General features: G+C 36.6%; 2 protein-coding genes across 2 annotated transcripts in view; both read left to right on the top strand.

The window, feature by feature from the left end:
- The window catches only part of sntg2 (syntrophin, gamma 2), an 87,108-nt gene extending 72,076 nt beyond the window's left edge, over positions 1-15,032 (top strand). The window contains 3 exon segments of the mRNA XM_052146199.1: positions 9,084-9,176; positions 13,087-13,197; positions 14,260-15,032. Coding sequence (XP_052002159.1) covers positions 9,084-9,176; positions 13,087-13,197; positions 14,260-14,391 — 336 coding nt within the window. The 3' untranslated portion in view covers positions 14,392-15,032.
- Positions 15,033-20,590: 5,558 nt separating this feature from the next.
- The window catches only part of tpo (thyroid peroxidase), a 42,504-nt gene continuing 41,615 nt past the window's right edge, over positions 20,591-21,479 (top strand). Inside the window, exon 1 of the mRNA XM_052145248.1 lies at positions 20,591-20,711. Coding sequence (XP_052001208.1) covers positions 20,591-20,711 — 121 coding nt within the window. The remainder of the gene's footprint in view (positions 20,712-21,479) is intronic.

Genomic DNA, 21,479 nt, shown 5'->3' with positions numbered 1-21,479 from the left:
TTCAAATCATTAACACTTAAATATGACCAATAGAGCACTAGTTTGGTTCCAGAATTAAAAATCCCATAGGCGAAATGATTTTTAAATGATAACTTATAAACCATTAAAGACAGACCTACTGTGACTCCGCGGTGGTTAATCGATGGTTTATGCTTCTGTTTAAGCGGTCAGTCCACAATACTTCAACTTTATTTGCATAATTCCTGAAGAACTACACTACCCATGATCCTGAGGGGTAAAATCCGATCGAAGAACACCCAAAAGAGCTCTGCAGCGACCGCCCTGTTTAATGATGCACTGTGAATGACGCAACCGAGTCGCTCCTCAAAAGACTTGTATCTCAAACAAATTAAAATCTATAATCGTATGTATTTGGAGCGTTTTTTATTTGATGTCACTCGCAGTGCTTCATGGAATTGTATTTCATTCCCTCATTAAAAATGTTAAGTACACAGTAACTGTATCTTTGAAAATCAGACAAAAAACGAATACTGTTAAATAATAAAATCAACTTTTAAGGCATTTCCGAGCAAATACATAATTATCGAGATATAAGTATATTGATTATCATCAAAAAGCTGAAAAATATTGAGATGTAATTTTTGTAGCCATACTGCCCAGAACTAAATTTGCAAAACATGTTTAGGCATTACATTTATGAATTTGGCAGATGCTTTTATCCAAAGCGACTTTACAGTGCACTTATTACAGGGACAATCCCCCCGGAGCAACCTGGAGTTAAGTGTCTTGCTCAAGGACACAATGATGGTGGCTGTAGGGATCGAACCAGCAACCTTCTGATTACCAGCCCTGTGCTTTAGCCCACTACGCCACCAACACTCCTCTTTAATCCTTACCCCTTTAACGCCGCCTGTATCAAATCTGATGGAAAACATGATGCAAATTTTGCCGAAAATCCTGTTGCCTGCAATGCATTAGATGTCTTCTGCCACCTGGTGGACGTTATTTTAATTTATAATTTATAGATTTATAATTATCATATTGTTACTGATATTTTAAAGTGAGTTTTGCTGAATATAAGCAACTTGTGCTTCGTTCAAATTTTGTATATTATTTTATTGAAAAAACACAGTTTAAATAGAATAAATATATATATATCACAGAGCTTTGAAATTTCTGACATACATTTTATAAGATATATTTTCAAAGTGTGAACTAATATTTCAGTGTATTTTCATATATGCAGTCTGTTCTGTCATTATAAAGATCTCATTATTTTACATTACAAGCTATTATGATGTCATCTTACCATCAGTTCCTGAGACCCAGTGAAAAAAGTTTTACAATTTTCCTTTTTTAAATGTCAACATAGTGTTTGGCATATAACATACATATGATAAAAATTATTTATTGAAAATATAATATAATATAATATTTTATTAATATTGTATTTGTCGTGCTGATTTGAACTGTGACTCTGATATTTCAATCCATATTTATAGATAAAGGAGAGAAAGTTGTCATGGCCAAACTCTCAAAAATGTGGTCCTACACATAAATAAATTGTTGGGCCTCAGAAAGATAATGACCCTTAAAGCCTAATATATCAAATATGATACAAAAAGAAAAAAACAATGCGTGCAATTAATGTTTCCTAATTCTTTTTATAGTTTGTCTAATGGTTCTAAAAACTGTTTAATGTCAAAAATGTCGAATTTCTGACAATTATTTCACATGCCAGCTTGTACAAGGTAAAAGGGATAGTTTTTGAAACAACATGAAGGTGAGTAAATGATGACATCATTTTCATTTTGGGTGAACTATCCCTTTAATACAGATGTAAACGTGTCATAAACATGAGCCGATACAATATAATGGACCCTTATGTTTTCCACATGATTTGTGTGTGCAATTGCATTAAGATAAACAACCACGACTGGTCATCACAAATCATGTTTGCATTTATTGTGGACGTATTCAGAAAAGCCATAGTCTTTCATTTTGGAAGGGTTTTGTATGTTATTCTGATGTACCAACTGTTAATGAAGTACCTGCGTGTGGCCTTTGTGCGTGAAATTTGCAGCGTTTGCATGGCACCACCATCGCTTCGCTCAGATTGACAAGAAAATTCACAAGTAAACCTCGATATGAGTTGTTCAAGTCCCTCGGGAGAAGCTCTCCAATTAGCGGCGTGTAGTCTGTGCTTTACTTTTGATGGGCAACGCTCATACCAGGCGACAGTAAACACTGCAAATCTGCTTCGGTGGCATTCGTTCTCCCTGGCAGAGAAATTTCATTCGCATCTTAAACGACAGCACATCTGTGAGGGCAACAAAAAACCTGTGCTTCAGCTTCAGAAGATGCTTTCTGTAACAAACACCGTCAGAGCTTGAATTCACTCCACTTGATATGTGAGCACAGATAGTATTACATCTATTACTCACTGAACCACATGACTTTACCTATATTATCATGGCAGTTTCCTGTGAAATGAACACTAGAGGAGCTACAGTAACAATCGCACAAATCATGAGTAAAACGACAGATCATTAGTGCATAAACACTTAACTTTCGTCCTGTTCCTCACACTGTGCTATCTTATGACATCTAAACACTTTTACTATAGCGCATGACTCATTTGAACATTTAACTACATTTACAAGCTTGTCCGAGTGTGGTTAAATGATAGAGTGATAGAGTGATGCATTAGTGATGTAAAGGAGAGGGGTACGAGTCCTGAAGAGCATGTGAGACGACACGTGATCCGAAAGTGCCATAGAAGCACCACACAATGACGTGGTTGTTTTTCATCTCACATTTGCCTTTTCTGACACTATCGGTTAGGTTTAGGTTTAAGGGTTAGGGTAGGGAGGTCAGGTTTGCCTCATCTGCTTGGGAGAATATCTGACTCGCTTTTAGCATCACACAGTGGGCATTTCACTTCGGAACAGCCATGATACGTGTAAGGAACCACGTAATATCATTTTGCAAGAATATAGACAAGGTCACGTTATTTTCATGCGATCGGGCTCGCCATTAACCTGGCAAACTTTGGAAAATGTAATAGTTTTGGGGCGGCTGTGGCTCAGGTGGTAGAGCGGGTCGGCTGCCAGTGGATTGGTGGTTCGATTCCCGGCCCACATGACTCCACATGCCGAAGTGTCCTTGGGCAAGACACTGAACGCCAAGTTGCTCCCAATGCTAGCGCCTTGTATGGCAGCTCTGCGGCCGTTGGTGTATGAGTGTGAGTGTTAAGCCATGTTTTAGTCAAGTGATGTTCATGTTCATGTTCATGTTTAGTTTAGTTCACATTTATAGTGAGGGTTTTGGATTTCAGGTTATTTAATAAATTGCTCTTGGTTTCTCACTTCATCGTCAACGTCATTGCCTATGCCAGCTGCAGCCATTCATTACACCTCTAATGTGCTCCCCAGTAATCACAAATGTTTTGGTCAAAAGATGTGAAAACCTTGCAGATTCTGCTGTGTTTACATTTAGATGTCAGTGTGTAAATTACAGCCCACACTTCTATGCCCTGTACGGGTGAATTTAATGCACAGAATAATTAAGACCCTGGAGAAATCCTGACTGTGCTGGTGCAAATAATCCACACATTTCTTCTGCATAAGTCAGTGCTGTGTTGACTAAATGTAAAAGGTTTTTTTGTCCAACTCTCCAGATCGGTTTGTGATGTTGCAGAACTAAAATGTCACTGCTGGCATCCAAAAAATGAACTCCCACCTCCCTATGTCTAATTGATTTCAAGAATCACTAAATTTCATGCATATTTGAGAACAAATGTTTCTACAGTTTGACTTGATTGAAAAGCACAAAGCAGATGGGAGAGATTTGGTTTGGTGCTTCGACACAGTTATGATTTCAAACTGTCTTTGCATTTAAATACATGTGACTTTGTCGTGTCATTTAGGGTGTTTTCCCTGGCACGTGTTGCCTTTGGCTTGTTCACTTTGAGGGTTTGTAGGGCACTATTCTCTGTAAAACTGTATGTAACAAACATTTGTACAAGCTAGTACCATATTACTATGTCCAAAAACATGGTATTACCATTGTATACATCAAAAGCATGGTATTATCTTTAGTGATCGAGCGAAATGGGTTTTTTAATGGCCGATATCCAGAGAGCAGAGTGACCGATATGGTGATATAATGCCGATATATCACACAATTTAATATAGTAAATAACACAAACATAAAATTGCTAATAAACTCTTATTTAGCACTATATTTACTCAATTTCACATTAAACTTTGTTTGTAAAAAATCATCTAAAATTGTTTTATTGTATTTTAAATGGTAGATAGCAGTTTCTTCTGATTTCTGTTTTAGTCATCAAATTTTAGTAATTTATTTGCACATGAAGATATTGGTAATACATTAGGAAGAAGGAAATAACAGTAAACATGGCATGTCCACATTAGCAATCACATAAAATCAAGCATATCTATAGAAATATATCTTCATATTTACAATTAAAGCTGTATTTAACGAGTCATATTAAATGACTAAAATTATTCTGATGTTCATCAGGGGAGATCAAGCCTTAATAATACCCTTATATATATGTCCAATAACATAGTATTACCATGATATATGTCCAAAAAGCCTGGCATTACCATTGTATACACTGATCAGGCGTTTCCATCCGCAGAACTGCCGCTCACTGTTTTTTGTCTGGATGGTGCCAAAAGCAAAAATCGTCCAGTGAGCGGCAGTTCTGTGGATGGAAATGTCTTGTTGATGAGAGAGGTCAACAGAGAATGGCCAGACTGGTTCGAACTGACAAAGTCTACGGTAACTCAGATAACCACTCAATTGTGGTGAGAAGAATATCATCTCTGAATGCTGTTCTGAGATGCGGGTTGGCGCTGTTTTGCGGCACGAGAGGGACCTTTACAATATAAACAGGTGGTTTTTATGTTGTGGCTGATCGGTGTATGTCCAAAAAGCATGGCATTCCCATAGTATATGTCCAAAAAGCATGATATTGCCATGACATATGTCCAAATAACATGGTATTACCCTGATCTACAGTATGTCCAAAAAACATGCAATTACCATGCTATTTGCCCACAAACATGGAATTCCCATAGTATATGTCCAAAAAGCATGGTATTACCATAGTATATGTCCAAAAAGCATGGAATTCCCATAGTATATGTCCAAAAAACATGGAATTCCGATAGTATATGTCCAAAAAGCATGGAATTCCCATAGTATATGTCCAAAAAGCATGGAATTCCCATAGTATATGTCCAAAAAACATGGAATTCCCATAGTATATGTCCAAAAAACATGGAATTCCGATAGTATATGTCCAAAAAGCATGGAATTCCCATAGTATATGTCCAAAAAGCATGGAATTCCCATAGTATATGTCCAAAAAGCATGGTATTCCCATAGTATATGTCCAAAACGCATGGCATTCCCATAGTATATGTCCAAAAAGCATGGAATTCCCATAAAAAAGGCACCATCCTTCGGATGAGATGTTAAACCGAGGTCCTGACTCTCTGTGGTCATTAAAAATCCCAGGACACTTCTCGTAAAGAGTAGGGGTGTAACCCCGGTGTCCTGGCCAAATACCCCCCCATTGGCCCCTATCTACCATGGCATCATATTAATCTCCATCCCTGAATTTGCTACATCACTCTACTCTCTCCTCTCCACCAATAGCTGGTGTGTGGTGGGCGTTCTGGCGCACTATGGCTGCCGTCGCATCATCCAGGTGGATGCTGCACACTGGTGGTGGTTGAGGAGATTCCCCCTATACTATGTAAAGCGCTTTGAGTGCCTAGAAAAGCACTATATAAATGCAAGGAATTATTATTATAAGGAATTATAGTATATGTCCAAAAAGCATGGAATTCCCATAGTATACGGTATGTCCAAAAAACATGGAATTCCCATAGTATATGTCCAAAAAGCATGGAATTCCCATAGTATATGTCCAAAAAACATGGAATTCCCATAGTATATGTCCAGAAAGCATGGAATTCCCATAGTATATGTCCAAAAAGCATGGAATTCCCATAGTATATGTCCAAAAAACATGCAATTACCATAGTATATGTCCAAAAAACATGCAATTACCATGCTATTTGCCCACAAACATGGTATTACCCTGATCTGTGTTCAAAAACATGCAATTACCATGATATATTTAAAAAATAACATGGTATTTCCATGACATATGTCCAAAAACATGTTATTACTATCATATATGTCTAAAAACATGGTAAGCGTTGGTACTTTTTGTGTGTGTACAAAATTAGTAACAAGGACTAATAATTGTTTTTTGCACAAGCAGGCTTCACTCGCATTTCCTGCAGTAAATGTAAAAATGTTGTGTTTATTATATGTGGATTAGACTAGATATGGTCATTCAAGTTTCTTTTCTGCTCACAAGGAAAGTGTTGGGCAGCCATTGCCATAGCAACTAAACATCACCTGTCCTGCTCTTTGGAAACTAAAAGCATTAATGTACTGCCATAAGGACTGTTGAAACTGTTTAGCTATTTTAATATGTATGAATTGATTTCATAGTGTTTCATGTATGAAATTTAGTTGATGTAAATGTACGCAGTACAGATTAAAGTGCCCCGTACCTCCACCATTATATGTAGGAAATTTGGGAGTAAAAATGTACATGGTACGGATTAAAGTGCTGCAATTCTCCACCATTATATGTAGGAGCTAGGAATTAAATTAAACTGTCCTTATTCTACATTATTATGAAAGGAAATTTATATTGGAATTAGTTGCATTCAACAACTATTATAAATGAGATAAATGACAAATAACTAGATTATTATTGTCTGAATATAATTCTCCACCATTAAAATAATAAAACAACGTCTCGTTGTATCCACTCACTATTTCTATTGTAAGGAATTAGCTTTAATAAGGGAATTATGATTAATTAACTTATTGGAGTAATATTATTCTTGTGGTTTATTGAAAATAATATTACATATATTTAGGTTCAGCTTTGAAGCGAAATCTTTTAGAAACAGGGATGAGATTATTTATCAAAATATACCACAGTCACATTATCTTTGAATACAGACAAAATGTATTGCTTATTCTAAACATATTCTAATCTAACACATAAAACATGGAACAGGTTGGTGAGTGACAGAATGATCAATACAGTGAAAATTAACTTTATGGAGTCTGTTGACAATGCCTTAAGAACCATTTATCCTTCTTTGAGTCAAAATCGATTTGCAATCGGATCACTCAAATTATTCAACTAATACACCAGCACTTTGAGCCAAAGTCTTGGAGATGTACTTGCATGTCATTGCATTTCCTTGCATTGCATTTCCTTCCTGTTGCTTGGTTCTTTGGCTTTTGTAGAAAGTTCATCCGTCGCTGTTTTGGACTCTGTTATGATCGTGGATATTTATTGTCTGGTTGAAGCGAGGCATTCTGCAAGAGGACTCGCGACTCCCGTTGGGTGTGTGAACTGTAGATCAGAGAGTGAGAGGCCTCCTCGGGACTTTGTGTGTCTTGAGATTTCCTTGGACACTACATGGCACGGAGGATCTGGAAGCAGCCAGATTGCCGATGAGGACAGACTAAGCGATGGTTCAAACGAGAGCATTGCAAGAGAGGAGTTCAGCAGAAGAGAGCAAGAGAAGCGAGTTCTTGTTTTTAACTGAAATTGGCCATACCCCAAAGGTGTCCTGAGCCAATCAGAGTGACTTTTCAGAGTCACATGGTTGACTGGTCTGTCCATTTCCCAAAGTGGATTTATGATCCTTTTTTGGAGGATTCTTACAAACTCCCGCTCAAAAATAGAGCATGTATAATCATTAACTTTTATATCTTGTCAACAGTACAGTTTGTTGTTGTGGCAGGGCGGAGGGCGGGGCCGGGTTGTGATTATACACACCCGGTCCCTTATCAGGCTAATTAAGCCTCCGAGAGGGATAAAGGCCGATTGTGGGCAGTGGTGCGGGAGAGAGAAATAGTTTACGGACATGTCCGTCATGTGTGTGTGTTTTGTCTTTTGTTTAAGTTTATAATTAAAATATTATTTATATTGCCAAGCCGGTTCTCGCCTCCTCCTTTCCCTTGAACTACGTTACACTGGTGCCGAAATCCGTAAAGTAGGAGGAATGCCCGTCGCGGAGTCCTTGACACTGCTGTCCACCGGGGGGAGCACCGCTGCCTTCCACCGGGGGACGGAGTAGGCCGACCGCCCGGACGCGGTGAACGGCCGCTGTCCACGAGGCGAGTGGGGACTGGACCCCCCGACCGCATGGAGCGATGGAGCCGCTGCCAGGGCCGGAGGAGTGCCCTGCCATCCCCCCAGAAACATGGAGGGGTCAACAGAAGACTGCCGTCCGCGAGGGGAGGAGGGAAGTGACTCCCTGATCGCCTGAAGCGGTAGGGCCGCTGCCAGGGGTGGAGGAGTGTCCCCAGGAGTCGCTGTGAACGCGGAGGGGCGTTCTTTCCACCGGGGGTCGTGGGTCTGACTCCGGTCCGCCCAGGGAGGAGCGGCTGTCATCCGCCTGAGAGGGTGGAGGAGTGATCGGGGACCACATCAGGCTCTAATCATTAATTTGTCAGTTATAACAATGATCACAGGTCATAGAATCATTTTCAGAATGATCTAGCAAGGCTTGGTATTGTGTACATTGTGGGTTTAAATACATTCTGTACATTAAGAAGGGTTAAATCAGTGAAGTTCAACGTTCATAGATTCCTTTTAAGCTGCAGTTTGCAGGATAATAATCACAATGTCTAGTGATCTGATGAGTCTAAGTGTAGCAAATTGGTTTACTGTATATCGGAGGACAAAACAGAGTGTGTTCTGAGTCTTTCTTGGGAATTCCAGGGAGAGTGTTTGTGACCCTTGCACCCAGGGACTTCTTTGCAGAGATGGTCTTAATAGCAGTTTAGGCACCATGGATGAGTTTTATGACTCACTAATGGCTCGGTGGGGGATCTCTCTGATCTGTGGAATGTGTTGTTGTGTTCATTTGATGGCTTTGTTCGTGGATAATCCTACATAGAAAACAATGTGTCTCCACATCGTTCATATTGAATCTTCTTGTATCATGTAAAACATTCCAAATGTTCTTCTTCAACAGTCAAAGAGCTACATGTGCAGCAGTCTGGGGAAGATCCTGTGCTTCACAATCGACTTCGAATCGGGCTTCTCCTGCTCCGAGAGCAATCCAAAGGTGAGAACATGAAACATCTGAAACATCATTTTGACTTTCTGTTGGCTTTCCAAGAAGCTTGTTCGATACAATTCTTATATGTAACCTGTTTGTTTCACTTTAAACACCAAAATAAGACTTCATCATACTTCAACCGTATTGGACGCATTTCCATAAAAGGGCCTAGCAGACTTATTTCTAAAAGGCGACTACTCCCTTTTATTGAAATATGTCCAATTACGACACAATCATTTTTTTCATTTGTTTTACAGTTTAAATGGTACAGCATAACAGGAGTGACCCTGCTGATGAGTGTTCAGAACTGAATATGATCTGGAAATGTGCAACATTATGAATATGAATAGAGTAACACGGGAACATTTCTGGGCTGACAATCTAATTTAATTGTGCACTCTAAATTTGTCATGTACTGTTCTTGGTTAAAATAGTTTGCAGTGATTTACAGCAATAAAAAAAGTGTGTTAAAGTTGATTGGCTGCAATCTCCATAACGCCTGTTATTATGAGTGTTCATGACGTTTGTGTATTTTAACTCATGCTAATTCAGCTGCTCATAATGTATTCGTAGATTTCAACCTGAACTGTTTTCCCAATGGTAATTTCCTTAATCTTTTAAGATAAGAGTTCATTGTCTTATGTAACCATACCGTAGCTTTCTTAACTCAACTGCTCGTTTTGAAGTCTTTAGGTTCAGAATGAAATTCTCTTATAATAGTTCTAACATATGAATTTAATATTTCTAATATGCAGATCTTCAGCAAGTTCATTTGGTTTCTTTTGGTATTTTAGACGTATGATATCTTATGATTGTATTGACGTTCTGGGTCCTCGGATCATTTTCCGAATGTTTAATTAGCAATTCAAAACAACAGATGGTGTGGAGTAAACACAAACACAAGACAAAAATCATTATTGCTAATTTGTTTTCAAGGATAACGTCAGACTTTAAAACATTAGAGGAAAAAAAGAGCTTGATTTTCATCAGAAATGTTTTAATAAGTCACTTCACACCCTTGAAATGGTTTTAAACAAAGTCAGTCCAGAATCAGTTTGAGTTTTTCTGCATCTAAAATACTTTATGTAGGTTTTTAGTTTTTTAACCAGTTTAATATTTTAACCTGGATTTTGCCAAAGAAAATATCCATAGAAGCTGCCATGACGTTAAAAACAAACATCAGTGAATTATTTCAAAACTTGGATTCAACAATTTGTTTGAATCATCACTCAAAAATGTTAATTTGAAACATAATGTTTTATTAAAACATATGGAAAGAGATATTACTGTTTATTACTATGTATTGTTATATTGGAGCATGTAAATGAATATGCATAAATATAATTCTTTCTTGTGTTTATTTTAGAAATGTGCCTAGATTATATTTAATATAATATATTTTATTTTGCTGATAAATTTAAAAACAAATATAATCGTAGAAAACATTCCCTGTCTTAAGTTAAGATCACGACTTTATTTTAAGAATGTGAAATATCAGAATAATAGTAGAGAGAATTATTTATTTATATATCACATTCCCAGTGTGTCAGAAGTTTACATACACTTTGTTAGTATTTGGTAGGATTGCCTTTAAAATGTTTAACTTGGGTCAAATGTTTTGGGTGTCCTTCCACAAGCTTCTCACAATAAGTTGCTGGAGGGCCCATTTTGGCCCATCCAGACAGAACTGGAGTAACTGAGTCAGGTTTGTTGGCTTACTAGCTCGCACACGCTTTTTCAGTACTGCCCACAAATGTTCTGTTGGATTGAGGTCAGGGCTTTGTGATGGGCTTTGTGATGGCCTCTCCAATACCTTGAATTTGTTGCCATTTTGCCACAACTTTGGAGGTATGTTTGGGGTCATTGTCCATTTGGAAGACCCATTTGTGACCGAGCTTTAACTTCCTGGCTGATGTCTTGAGATGTTGCTTCAATATATCCACATAATTTTTCTTCCTCATGATGCCATCTATTTTGTGAGGTGCACCAGTCCCTCCTGCAGCAAACACCCCCAAAACATTCCCATGCTTCACGGTTGGGATGGTGTTCTTCGGCATGCAAGCCTCACCCTATTTCCTCCAAACAATGATGGTCATTATGGCCAAAAAGTTTTTTTTCATCAGACCAGCGGAAATTTCTCCAAAAAGTAAGATCTTTGTCTACATGTGCACTTGCAAACTGTATTCTGGCTTTTTTATGGTGGTTTTGGAGCAGTGGCTTCTTCCTGGCTGAGCAGTCTTTCAGGTTATGTCGATATAGGACTTGTTTTGCTGTGGATATAGATACTCGTCTACCTGTTTCCTGCAGCATCTGCACAAGGTTCTTTGCTGTTGTTCTGGGATTGATTTGCAGTTTTCACACCAAACTATGTTTATCTCTAGGAGACAGAATGCGTCTCCTTCCTGAGCAGTATGATGGCTGTGTGGTCCCATGGTGTTTATACTTGTGTACTATTGTTTGTACAGATAAATGTGGTGCATTCAGGCATTTGGAAATTGCTCACAAGGATGAACCAGACTTGAGGAGGTACAAAACATTTTTCTGTGGTCTTGGCTGATTTCTTTTGATTTTCACTAAGTTTGAAGGTAGGCCTTAAAATACATCCACAGGTACACCTCCAATTCCGTACATGTCCTATCGGAAGCTTACTGGCTACTTGACATAATTTTCTGAAATGTTCCAAGCTGCTTAAAGGCACAGTTAACTTAATATATGTAAACTTCTGACCCACTGGAATTGTGATATAGTCAATTAAAAGTGAAATAATCGGTCTGTAAACAATTGTTGGAAAAATGACTCGTGTCATACACAAAGTAGATGTCCTAAATGACATTCCAAATCTATAGTTTGCTAATATGAAATAAATAAATATATATATATATATATATATATATATATATATATATACAAACTGCATTTGAACAGCAGTGAAACACTTTCTTATGATGTGTCACATTCATACGAGCAGACAGAGAAGTATGTTTGAAGTAAGTTTGGAGCAGAAGAAATAGAAATAAACCTTGTATAAATTGTCAGCTTTACGCTAAGCTAAAATGCTATTTCTAGCCATTTTACATGCACATGTTACCAGACACAATCATATTTTCTATTAAGAAAATTAACGTTAGATCATAATTAATTTTTTCTAGTAAGATCTTTGATATTAGGGCACATTTTATTGATAATAATTTTTGTATTGTTTTCCTATAAATAAATCTAAAAATCCTTAAAACAAAATCAGTTTGATTAATCTTGTTTCAGAAACAACACTGCATAAGATATTTCTGTGTATTTTGTGTATTTTGTTTTACTGTACTGACATTTTTATAGTCAAAACAAGTGAATAAATCTACCAGTGCTGAAGAAGTAATCCAAAGTATTTAGATTACATTACTGACCTTGAGTAATCTAATGGAATATGTTACAAATTACATTTTACAGCATGTAATCTGTAATCTGTAGTGGAATACATTTCAAAAGTAACCCTCACAACCCTGTGTGTATATATATATATATATATATATATATATATATATATATATATATATATATATATATATATATATATATATATATATATATATATATATATATATATATATATATATATATATATATTAAAATTGGTTGAATAATTTCTTTATGACCAGTCATCGACACAAATAAAACCATTGTATATATAGATTGTATTTCCTCTTGTTGTTGTACTTTCAGGTTTCAAGAGCGTTGTGGTTTTCAGTTGTTGCCTTTTATTTTTCATGTTTAAAATAATAGTGTAAATATTCTTCTTTTCCTTTGAAATGCATCACAGGCCTTTATTCCGTATGTATACAGCTCGAGATAAACACTGAGCCTGACAGCGTTTGGATGTTTGACCGCTCTGTCTGATATATATTCTTCATCTGCTTTTCCACAGAAGATCATTTGGAAGTACAAATTCTCCCAGCTCAAGGGATCCTCTGATGATGGCAAGACGCGAGTGAAACTCTTATTCCAGAATTCAGAAAATAAACAGATTGAAATGAAGGTTTGTGATTATGTGTACTTGTCAATTATAGGATAAAAATACAAAAGTGAAAATGTGTATAATTGTGCGTTAATAATAATTATATGCTAAGAGAAATATATATGCAAGGATGCAAACATGAATGATTTTGCAATGCATTGCATGCACGCAGTCCCTTTTTACCTACTTAACATGCATGCATGCATTAGAATGCAACTAGGGCTGTCGATTTAACGCGTTAATAACGTGCGATTAATTAAAAAAAAATTTACGTGTTAAAAAAATTAACGCACTTTAATCGCAATGCTTAACTGAGAAATTCAAGCTTGTAATACCACCTGTTTACTCCAGAGGGCAGTAATTGAAATTTCAGCTGTGTGAGCAACGCACAGTTTATACAGCGAAGAAAACAAATTCTTGCGTTCAAAACACTTAATGGAATTATTATATATTATATATTGAATTATTGTTATATGAGGGGCTTTCTTAGCAAATATTTGTATATGCGATTAATCGCGATTAATTAATCGGGACACCATGTAATTAATTTGATTAAAATTTTTAATCGATTGACAGCCCTAAATGCAACATATATTTTTTGTCAAAATATTTTTTTTTATGTGTTATATGAAGGTCCTTTAAGATTGGATTTAATGAGTAGTTTTTATTGTTTTACCCTTATCCCAGTCCCAAAAATAAAATCTTTAAATGTCCAACTACACCCTAAAAATATGATTGTAATTATTAGTTTATGTACTCGTTTACCCGGGAGACATGGTTGAGATTTGATATATAAGACATGTCATATATATATATAGTATAAAACTAAGAAAAATCGGAGTAAATCATACTTATAAACGGTTGTTTTATTTAATGTGCACCATTTTGCAATAATTTGTTTTATGCAACTTATGTAAAAAGTGTGAAAATCGAATGAATTGTATGCTAGCTGTAATGAAATCAAACATACTTGCATAGAATATTTGGAGCCTGATTCATTTGACTGTATTTCATGCAATTGAGAAACATATTGAACAAACTGTTGAACGTTTCTTTTTCCCTCCCCGGTGACGGTACGGACAGGAGTTGGAGTTTGCAAATCTGACGGCAGTTCTTCACTGCATACACGCGTTCATTGCTGCCAAAGTGGCGACGGTGGATCCCGTCTTTGTCAACAATCAACGCATCACGCAGAAGTACATGAGCAACAGCTAGAAACGTCCTTGTTTCACGAACTTCCGATCGCATCTGTTGATTCAGTATCTATTTTATGCACATGAACATTGATGGATTTATCTAGTTCTCATTATTTTTGTATGAATCTTCTAAAGTGAGAAGGATGTTTAAGAAAAGTAGACAGTATTTGACATGCATTGAACTATGATTTCTTACCTACTAATATGATCAAGTATGTGCTTAAAATGATCTCATATTGATTATGTAGCAGAGCATATGATCACACATACAGGTATGGCATTATCAGTTAATGCATGCACAGCATCAAACAATTTACAAGACAAAACGGGTGAAGACTTTTAATAGTAATAGCAACCAAACTTTGGCAAATATTTGACTTTCAGTGCTCTTTTAACATCTGCACATTTTTATTCAATGACTCGAATAAAGAACTTTAATTTAGCACAAAGCAAAATGGCAAGTCTTCTATAATAGTTTGAAGTCACTATTGACTATTACCTTTATTTGAAGTGCTACCTACAGTATGTTACACACATGTAATACTTGTAATGGCAAAGTAGTCATCTAATAGAACAGTCATTAGACGGTCTTGTCATCTACTGTCTTTAACAAATTGAATTTCTGTCATGTTTGCTAATCTGCTATTCTTTAATAGATATGTTGTTATTCCAGTTCTTTTCCAAATAAAGGAACGTTTTCGTTCACTGCTGACAAACGTGTGCATGATTCCTGTCTGGGTGCAGATAAAAGAGTAAAAACAGTTTGTGTACTGTATCTGAATTTATAGTTTTAGATTTGACAAGTATATACACTCACCTAAAGGATTATTAGGAACACATACTAATACTGTGTTTGACCCCCTTTCGCCTTCAGAACTGCCTTAATTCTACGTGGCATTGATTCAACAAGGTGCTGAAAGCATTCTTTAGAAATGTTGGCCCATATTGATAGGATAGCATCTTGCAGTTGATGGAGATTTGTGGGATGCACATCCAGGGCACGAAGCTCCCGTTCCACCACATCCCAAAGATGCTCTATTGGGTTGAGATCTGGTGACTGTGGGGGCCATTTTAGTACAGTGAACTCATTGTCATGTTCAAGAAACCAATTTGAAATGATTCGAGCTTTGTGACATGGTGCATTATCCTGCTGGAAGTAGCCATCAGAGGATGGGTACATGGTGGCCATAAAGGGATGGACATGGTCAGAAACAATGCTCAGGTAGGCCGTGGCATTTAAACGATGCCCAGTTGGCACTAAGGGGCCTAAAGTGTGCCAAGAAAACATCCCCCACACCATTACACCACCACCACCAGCCTGCACAGTGGTAACAAGGCATGATGGATCCATGTTCTCATTCTGTTTACGCCAAATTCTGACTCTACCATCTGAATGTCTCAACAGAAATCGAGACTCATCAGACCAGGCAACATTTTTCCAGTCTTCAACTGTCCAATTTTGGTGAGCTCTTGCAAATTGTAGCCTCTTTTTCCTATTTGTAAGTGGAGATGAGTGGTACCCGGTGGGGTCTTCTGCTGTTGTAGCCCATCCGCCTCAAGGTTGTGCGTGTTGTGGCTTCACAAATGCTTTGCTGCATACCTCGGTTGTAACAAGTGGTTATTTCAGGCAAAGTTGCTCTTCTATCAGCTTGAATCAGTCGGCCCATTCTCCTCTGACCTCTAGCATCAACAAGGCATTTTCGCCCACAGGACTGCCGCATACTGGATGTTTTTCCCTTTTCACACCATTCTTTGTAAACCCTAGAAATGGTTGTGCGTGAAAATCCCAGTAACTGAGCAGATTGTGAAATACTCAGACCGGCCCGTCTGGCACCAACAACCATGCCACGCTCAAAATTGCTTAAATCACCTTTCTTTCCCATTCTGACATTCAGTTTGGAGTTCAGGAGATTGTCTTGTCCAGGACCACACCCCTAAATGCATTGAAGCAACTGCCATGTGATTGGTTGATTAGACAATTGCATTAATGAGAAATTGAACAGGTGTTCCTAATAATCCTTTAGGTGAGTGTACTTTATATATGAACAATAATCATTCTTAATTGTGTGTGCAATATTTACACAAGTGTCACAATCTCATAAAATGGTTTTCACGGGCGTATCATTTTGACAGTGTTGGCAAAATGTCGTTTGCTAATTGTCGTGAGAAATTTTCTTATTTTGTTCTTTTAATTTGTGACATTCACCAGTAAAGATGCCTTTGGGTCAATGATGCGTCACTCATATTTTCAAAACCTTGAATGTGCAATTCACAAAAAAGCACGTGCTTGAATACCTCTCAATATTATAAACATATTTTCATGAGTTTAAAGTAATTTTGATCATTTCTAGAGGTTAAAGTAAAACATGTCTAGGTGGTGTAACATCAATCAATCAATAAATGAAATGTTAGTAGTTTGGTAGATAATTGTTTCTTTAAAAACATTATTTTAGGTAGTTTGGAATAAAGAAGTGTAACTATTTTGTTTTGAAAAGATAAAAAAAAAATTGTGTCCAATAAATCAAAGTCAGATGGTGCGTTTTGATATCAGTATATACATTTGCACTAGTAAAAACTCATTCTTAAAAATCAAACGTGATGTCATTACTTGCAGAAATACACATTTTTGATATCAAACATTTAAACTAGTAAAAAGCATAAAAATTCAAATCGGTAACTGGATTTTCACTAGTAGAATTTCACAATGATCCGTCATTCACACATGTTCAAAATGCAATTACAGAAATTTATAATTAATTTCTTACTAGTTGAAATTACAATTATATATCAGCAATGAACTTCTAACTTTTTGATAGCAATAATTACATTTTTATAGTGTAAATGTCCATATCTGATGTCAACAATTGAATCACAATTAGTTGCTTACTTTTGATATCTGTAAATGTATTTCAACATGTTAGATTTGGAATTTCAGATTTCTGAAAATAGATTTCAGATATCAATAAATTGGAGAGTAATAAAATATATTTTAAAAGCATCTAATTATTTACAATAACATTACATATATCTGAAATGATGCCACTAGTGAAACTATTCCATAGTTTAGGAGCCAAATATGAAAAGGATCTTCCTCCTTTAGTGGATTTTGATATTCTAGGAACTATTAACAGGCCAGAATTTTGCGATCGTAATGAACGTGATGGAATATAGTGAATCAGAAGGTCACTTAAGTACTGTGGAGACTATTCAAAGATTTGTAAGTACTTACAGAATTTAAAAATGAATACGATATTTAACAGGTAGCCAATGTAACGATGATAAAATGGGGCTAATATGATCATATTTCTTGGTTCTTGTTAGCACTCTGGCTGCTGCATTTTGAACCAATTGAAGTTTATTTATTGATCTTGCTGGACATCCTCCCAGTTATGCATTACAATAATCTAGTCTTGAGGTCATGAATGCATGAATTTGTTTCGGCATCAGCAACAGAGAACATGTGCCGTAATTTAGCAATATTTCTGAGGTGGAAGAATGCTGTTGTACAAACATTGGAAATTTGAAATGACAGATTGGTATCAAATATAACATCCAAGTTCTTCGCTGTTGAAGATGATGTAACAGTACATCCATTGAGAGACAAAGTATATTTTTGCTGCTTAATTTTAGAGTTTTTGGTCCAATAATTATTACCTCTGTTTTGTCGGTATTGAGTAGAAGGAAATTTCTGGCCATCCAATCTTTTATTTCATTGATACACTACTAATTTGGAGAATTGTGAAATCTCATCAGGCATATATATATATATGATATATGAACACAATGTATTTTTTATATAAACATTATATGTTATTATTTCTGATAGCCTTATTTGTCAATGACCCCTTAATAATCAGTTGTTGTTCACATTTGGAATGATCATAATTCCAAAAAACACAGCATACAGCAAAATGGCATAAAAACCCTTTACTGTAAATCAGCCGAGCTTCTTTAAAGATGAAGTATGTAATTTCTGCTCCACCAAATGGAATCGCAAAAATAAACATTGTTTTTCAAAACAGCTTTCTGAATACACCCCCCATCTGCTGTAGGTAATAGAAAAAGAAGGTTGTCCCGCCCTAAACTCACGCCATTGGTTGAGTTAATGTTGTTGTCTCTCAAAACAAACAGAGGAATTTTCATAGCACCACAGAGACACAGTATTTTTTTAATTTTAGAGAAAATTAACTAGCTTACAATATGGCTAGCTCTTCATATTAAGCTGGAATAGAAGAAAATATTTTATCACTGAAAAAGTTTCATACTTCACCTTTAAATTCTCCCTTTTTTATGTACTTTACGCTTCGTCACGCACATGTGAAGCGCTCGCCTGAGTGAATTATGAAGCAGTGACTCTCAATATCGCTTTCAAAGAACTCTGAAGTCTTCTGGGCTGTAGAGACACCAGAGTTATGAGGCACTGCTGAATTAAACTCTCACAGGCAACACAAGTCAGATTTAGAGGGATACATGAGAGAAAATCTTACAGCATTAAAAATGATTGATTCATCCACCAGCGCACTAATGCGGGATTCTTTACAAACACGTCATTGCTCAATTACTCTCCCATCTTTAGGGCACTTGAATCGCTCTGAAGTGCTTCAGGAACCGGGGCTTTACGTCAGAAGAGCTGCTGTTCGGTTCAGCTCAAGCATCATTGACTCAAGTCACTGACAATGTCACATAGAGTTGCCTCTGTTGAGAGGTTGTTTGTCCGACTCTGTGAGTGCATCAAATAAGACAAAGGGGTTTTCTATCATGAGCCCTTTTGGCATTTAATAACACGCAGGACATAAATGATAGATAACTATAATTTTTACTAGTTAAAATACTAATTAAAATCAAAGAATGGAAATACTACAAGCGAAAGCACACATTTTTGATATCAGTAATTACATTTGCACTAGTAAAAACGTTAATTCTTGATATCTGCAACAGCATTTTTACAAGTAGAATTTCACTACAAATCAAGTCAAGTCAAAATGTATTTCTATAGCACATTTAAAAGCAACCAAAGTGCTGTACAATAAAACGTTGAGCATATAAAAAGAAAGCATTAAATGAAAACATGCAGCGTACAATATATACACAGTAAATAAAATACAATCAGAAAACTTTGACAAAAAAAACCTTAAACTAATCTTAATCACAAGCCCGAGAGAACAAATAAGATTTAAGAGCTGATTTAAAACTGGCTAGTGAAGGATCAAACCTCACGTTTACGGGCAGACTGTCCCAACGTTTAGGTGCTGAAGCAGAGAAGGACCGACCACCCTTAGATTTACAGTGATAACATGGGACAGTTAAGAGAAGATGATTATTAAGCCTAAGTGCCCTTTGGGGAGAGTAAGGAATCAGAAGGTCACTAATGTATTTTGGTGCGACACCAGATAAAGCCGTGTACACAAAAACAGCCATTTTACAATTCTAAACTTTACTGGAAGCCGATGCAAAGTTGCTAAAATTGGAGAAATGTGATCCCTCTTTTTAGTTCCGGTAAGAAGTCTCGCTGCAGCATTTTGGACAATTTGCAGGCGACAGATCGCAGTTTGAGGCAGGCCACAGTATAGGGAATTACAGTAGTCCAGGCGTGAAGTTATGAGAGCGTGGATTACAGTCTCTAAATCTTTCGGGGGTAGAAACCGTTTTGATTTCGCAATCATTCTCAGATGAAAGAAAGTGAGATCTTATATTTCTCAAAAACGGCACCCAAGGGGAGCATATAAAGTGAAAAGAGAAGAGGGCCCAAAACGGACCCTTGGGGCACACCGCATAATAGGAGAACCGACGAAGAAGAAAACTTCCCAATGCTCACATCTTTGAGGTAAGAGGCCAACTGCAGGGCAACACCTTGAATACCCACAAACTTTTCCAACCGATGTAACAGTAAACTGTGATCGATTGTATCGAATGCAGTGCTTAAATCTAACAAGACAAGCACCGCATACGAACCAGTATCGAAAACTTGCAACAGGTCATTGCTGACCTTCAACAGTGCAGTTTCCGTACTGTGCATTCATCTTAAACCCAACTGAAAAATATCGAAAATTCAACAGACGATACACAACTCTAAGAGCTTTTAAATAAAAGGTCATTTGGTGATAGGTCTGAAATTGCTAAGGATAGATGGGTCAAGATGGGGTTTCTTAAGCAGAGGGTGAACCACAGCATGTTTAAAACTAGCAGGTACAACTCCATTTGCTAGAGAACTGTTATTAATGGCTGTTACAGCCGGCCTCAAGGTTACAAACACTTCCTTGAAAAGTCAAGATGAGATGACATCTGACTCACAGCTGGAGCATTTAGCCTGGGAAACAGTATCTGCTGAGCTGAGCAGAGGTAACTGGATGAAAACAAGTTAGTGAATCTGTTGGTGAACAAATCAAAGGGGGATCATATGATGATGGCTTAATGGAAGCCTTGATCTCAAAGACTTTATTATGATTTTTTTTTTTTTTAAGTTCTCACAGGTTTGTTGATGGTTGGAAGGTAGGAAGTAAATAGCTGATATGTACTCATAAATACTTTTTTAATATCTGTAATTGTGTTTTGAATAGGAGTGGATGACAGAAAACTGAAATTCCAGTTAAAATGCAAAAATACCAAGAATTACAGTTTTACTAGTTAAACTAGTTTGGTCAAGAATGTGTATTTCTGCAAGTGATGATGACAATTCAAGAATGAACGTTTTTACTAGTGTAAACGTAATGATTGATATCAAAAATGTGTGTTTTGACTAGTCTCTAGAACTTCTAACTAGTGAAATGCACATTTGCGATATCTGTAAATGCAGTTCAACATGTTAGATTTGGTATTTCAGATATCAATAAATGGAGAGTAATTTAAATATACCTTAAAATCATTTCTTATTAGTTACAATAACATGAATGATATCTGAAATTAAAAATGTCACTGATCAAAACTATATCAAAAATGACCATTTGAATAATGTACAGATAAGTTACAGTATGACAAGTGCGGTGTTGCAGAGTTATTTTTAAGAGTACGTAATTTTAAGGAATTCTGTAACTGCTGTATTTACTTCTTCATGTCACTCCAAACCTGAATGACTTTCTTTCTTCAGTGGAACAATGTGTAGAATAGAAC

The sequence above is a fragment of the Xyrauchen texanus genome, chromosome 16, assembly GCF_025860055.1.
Source record: "Xyrauchen texanus isolate HMW12.3.18 chromosome 16, RBS_HiC_50CHRs, whole genome shotgun sequence".
Taxonomy (NCBI): Eukaryota; Metazoa; Chordata; class Actinopteri; order Cypriniformes; family Catostomidae; genus Xyrauchen; species Xyrauchen texanus.
This window is presented reverse-complemented; position numbering and strand designations above follow the sequence as displayed.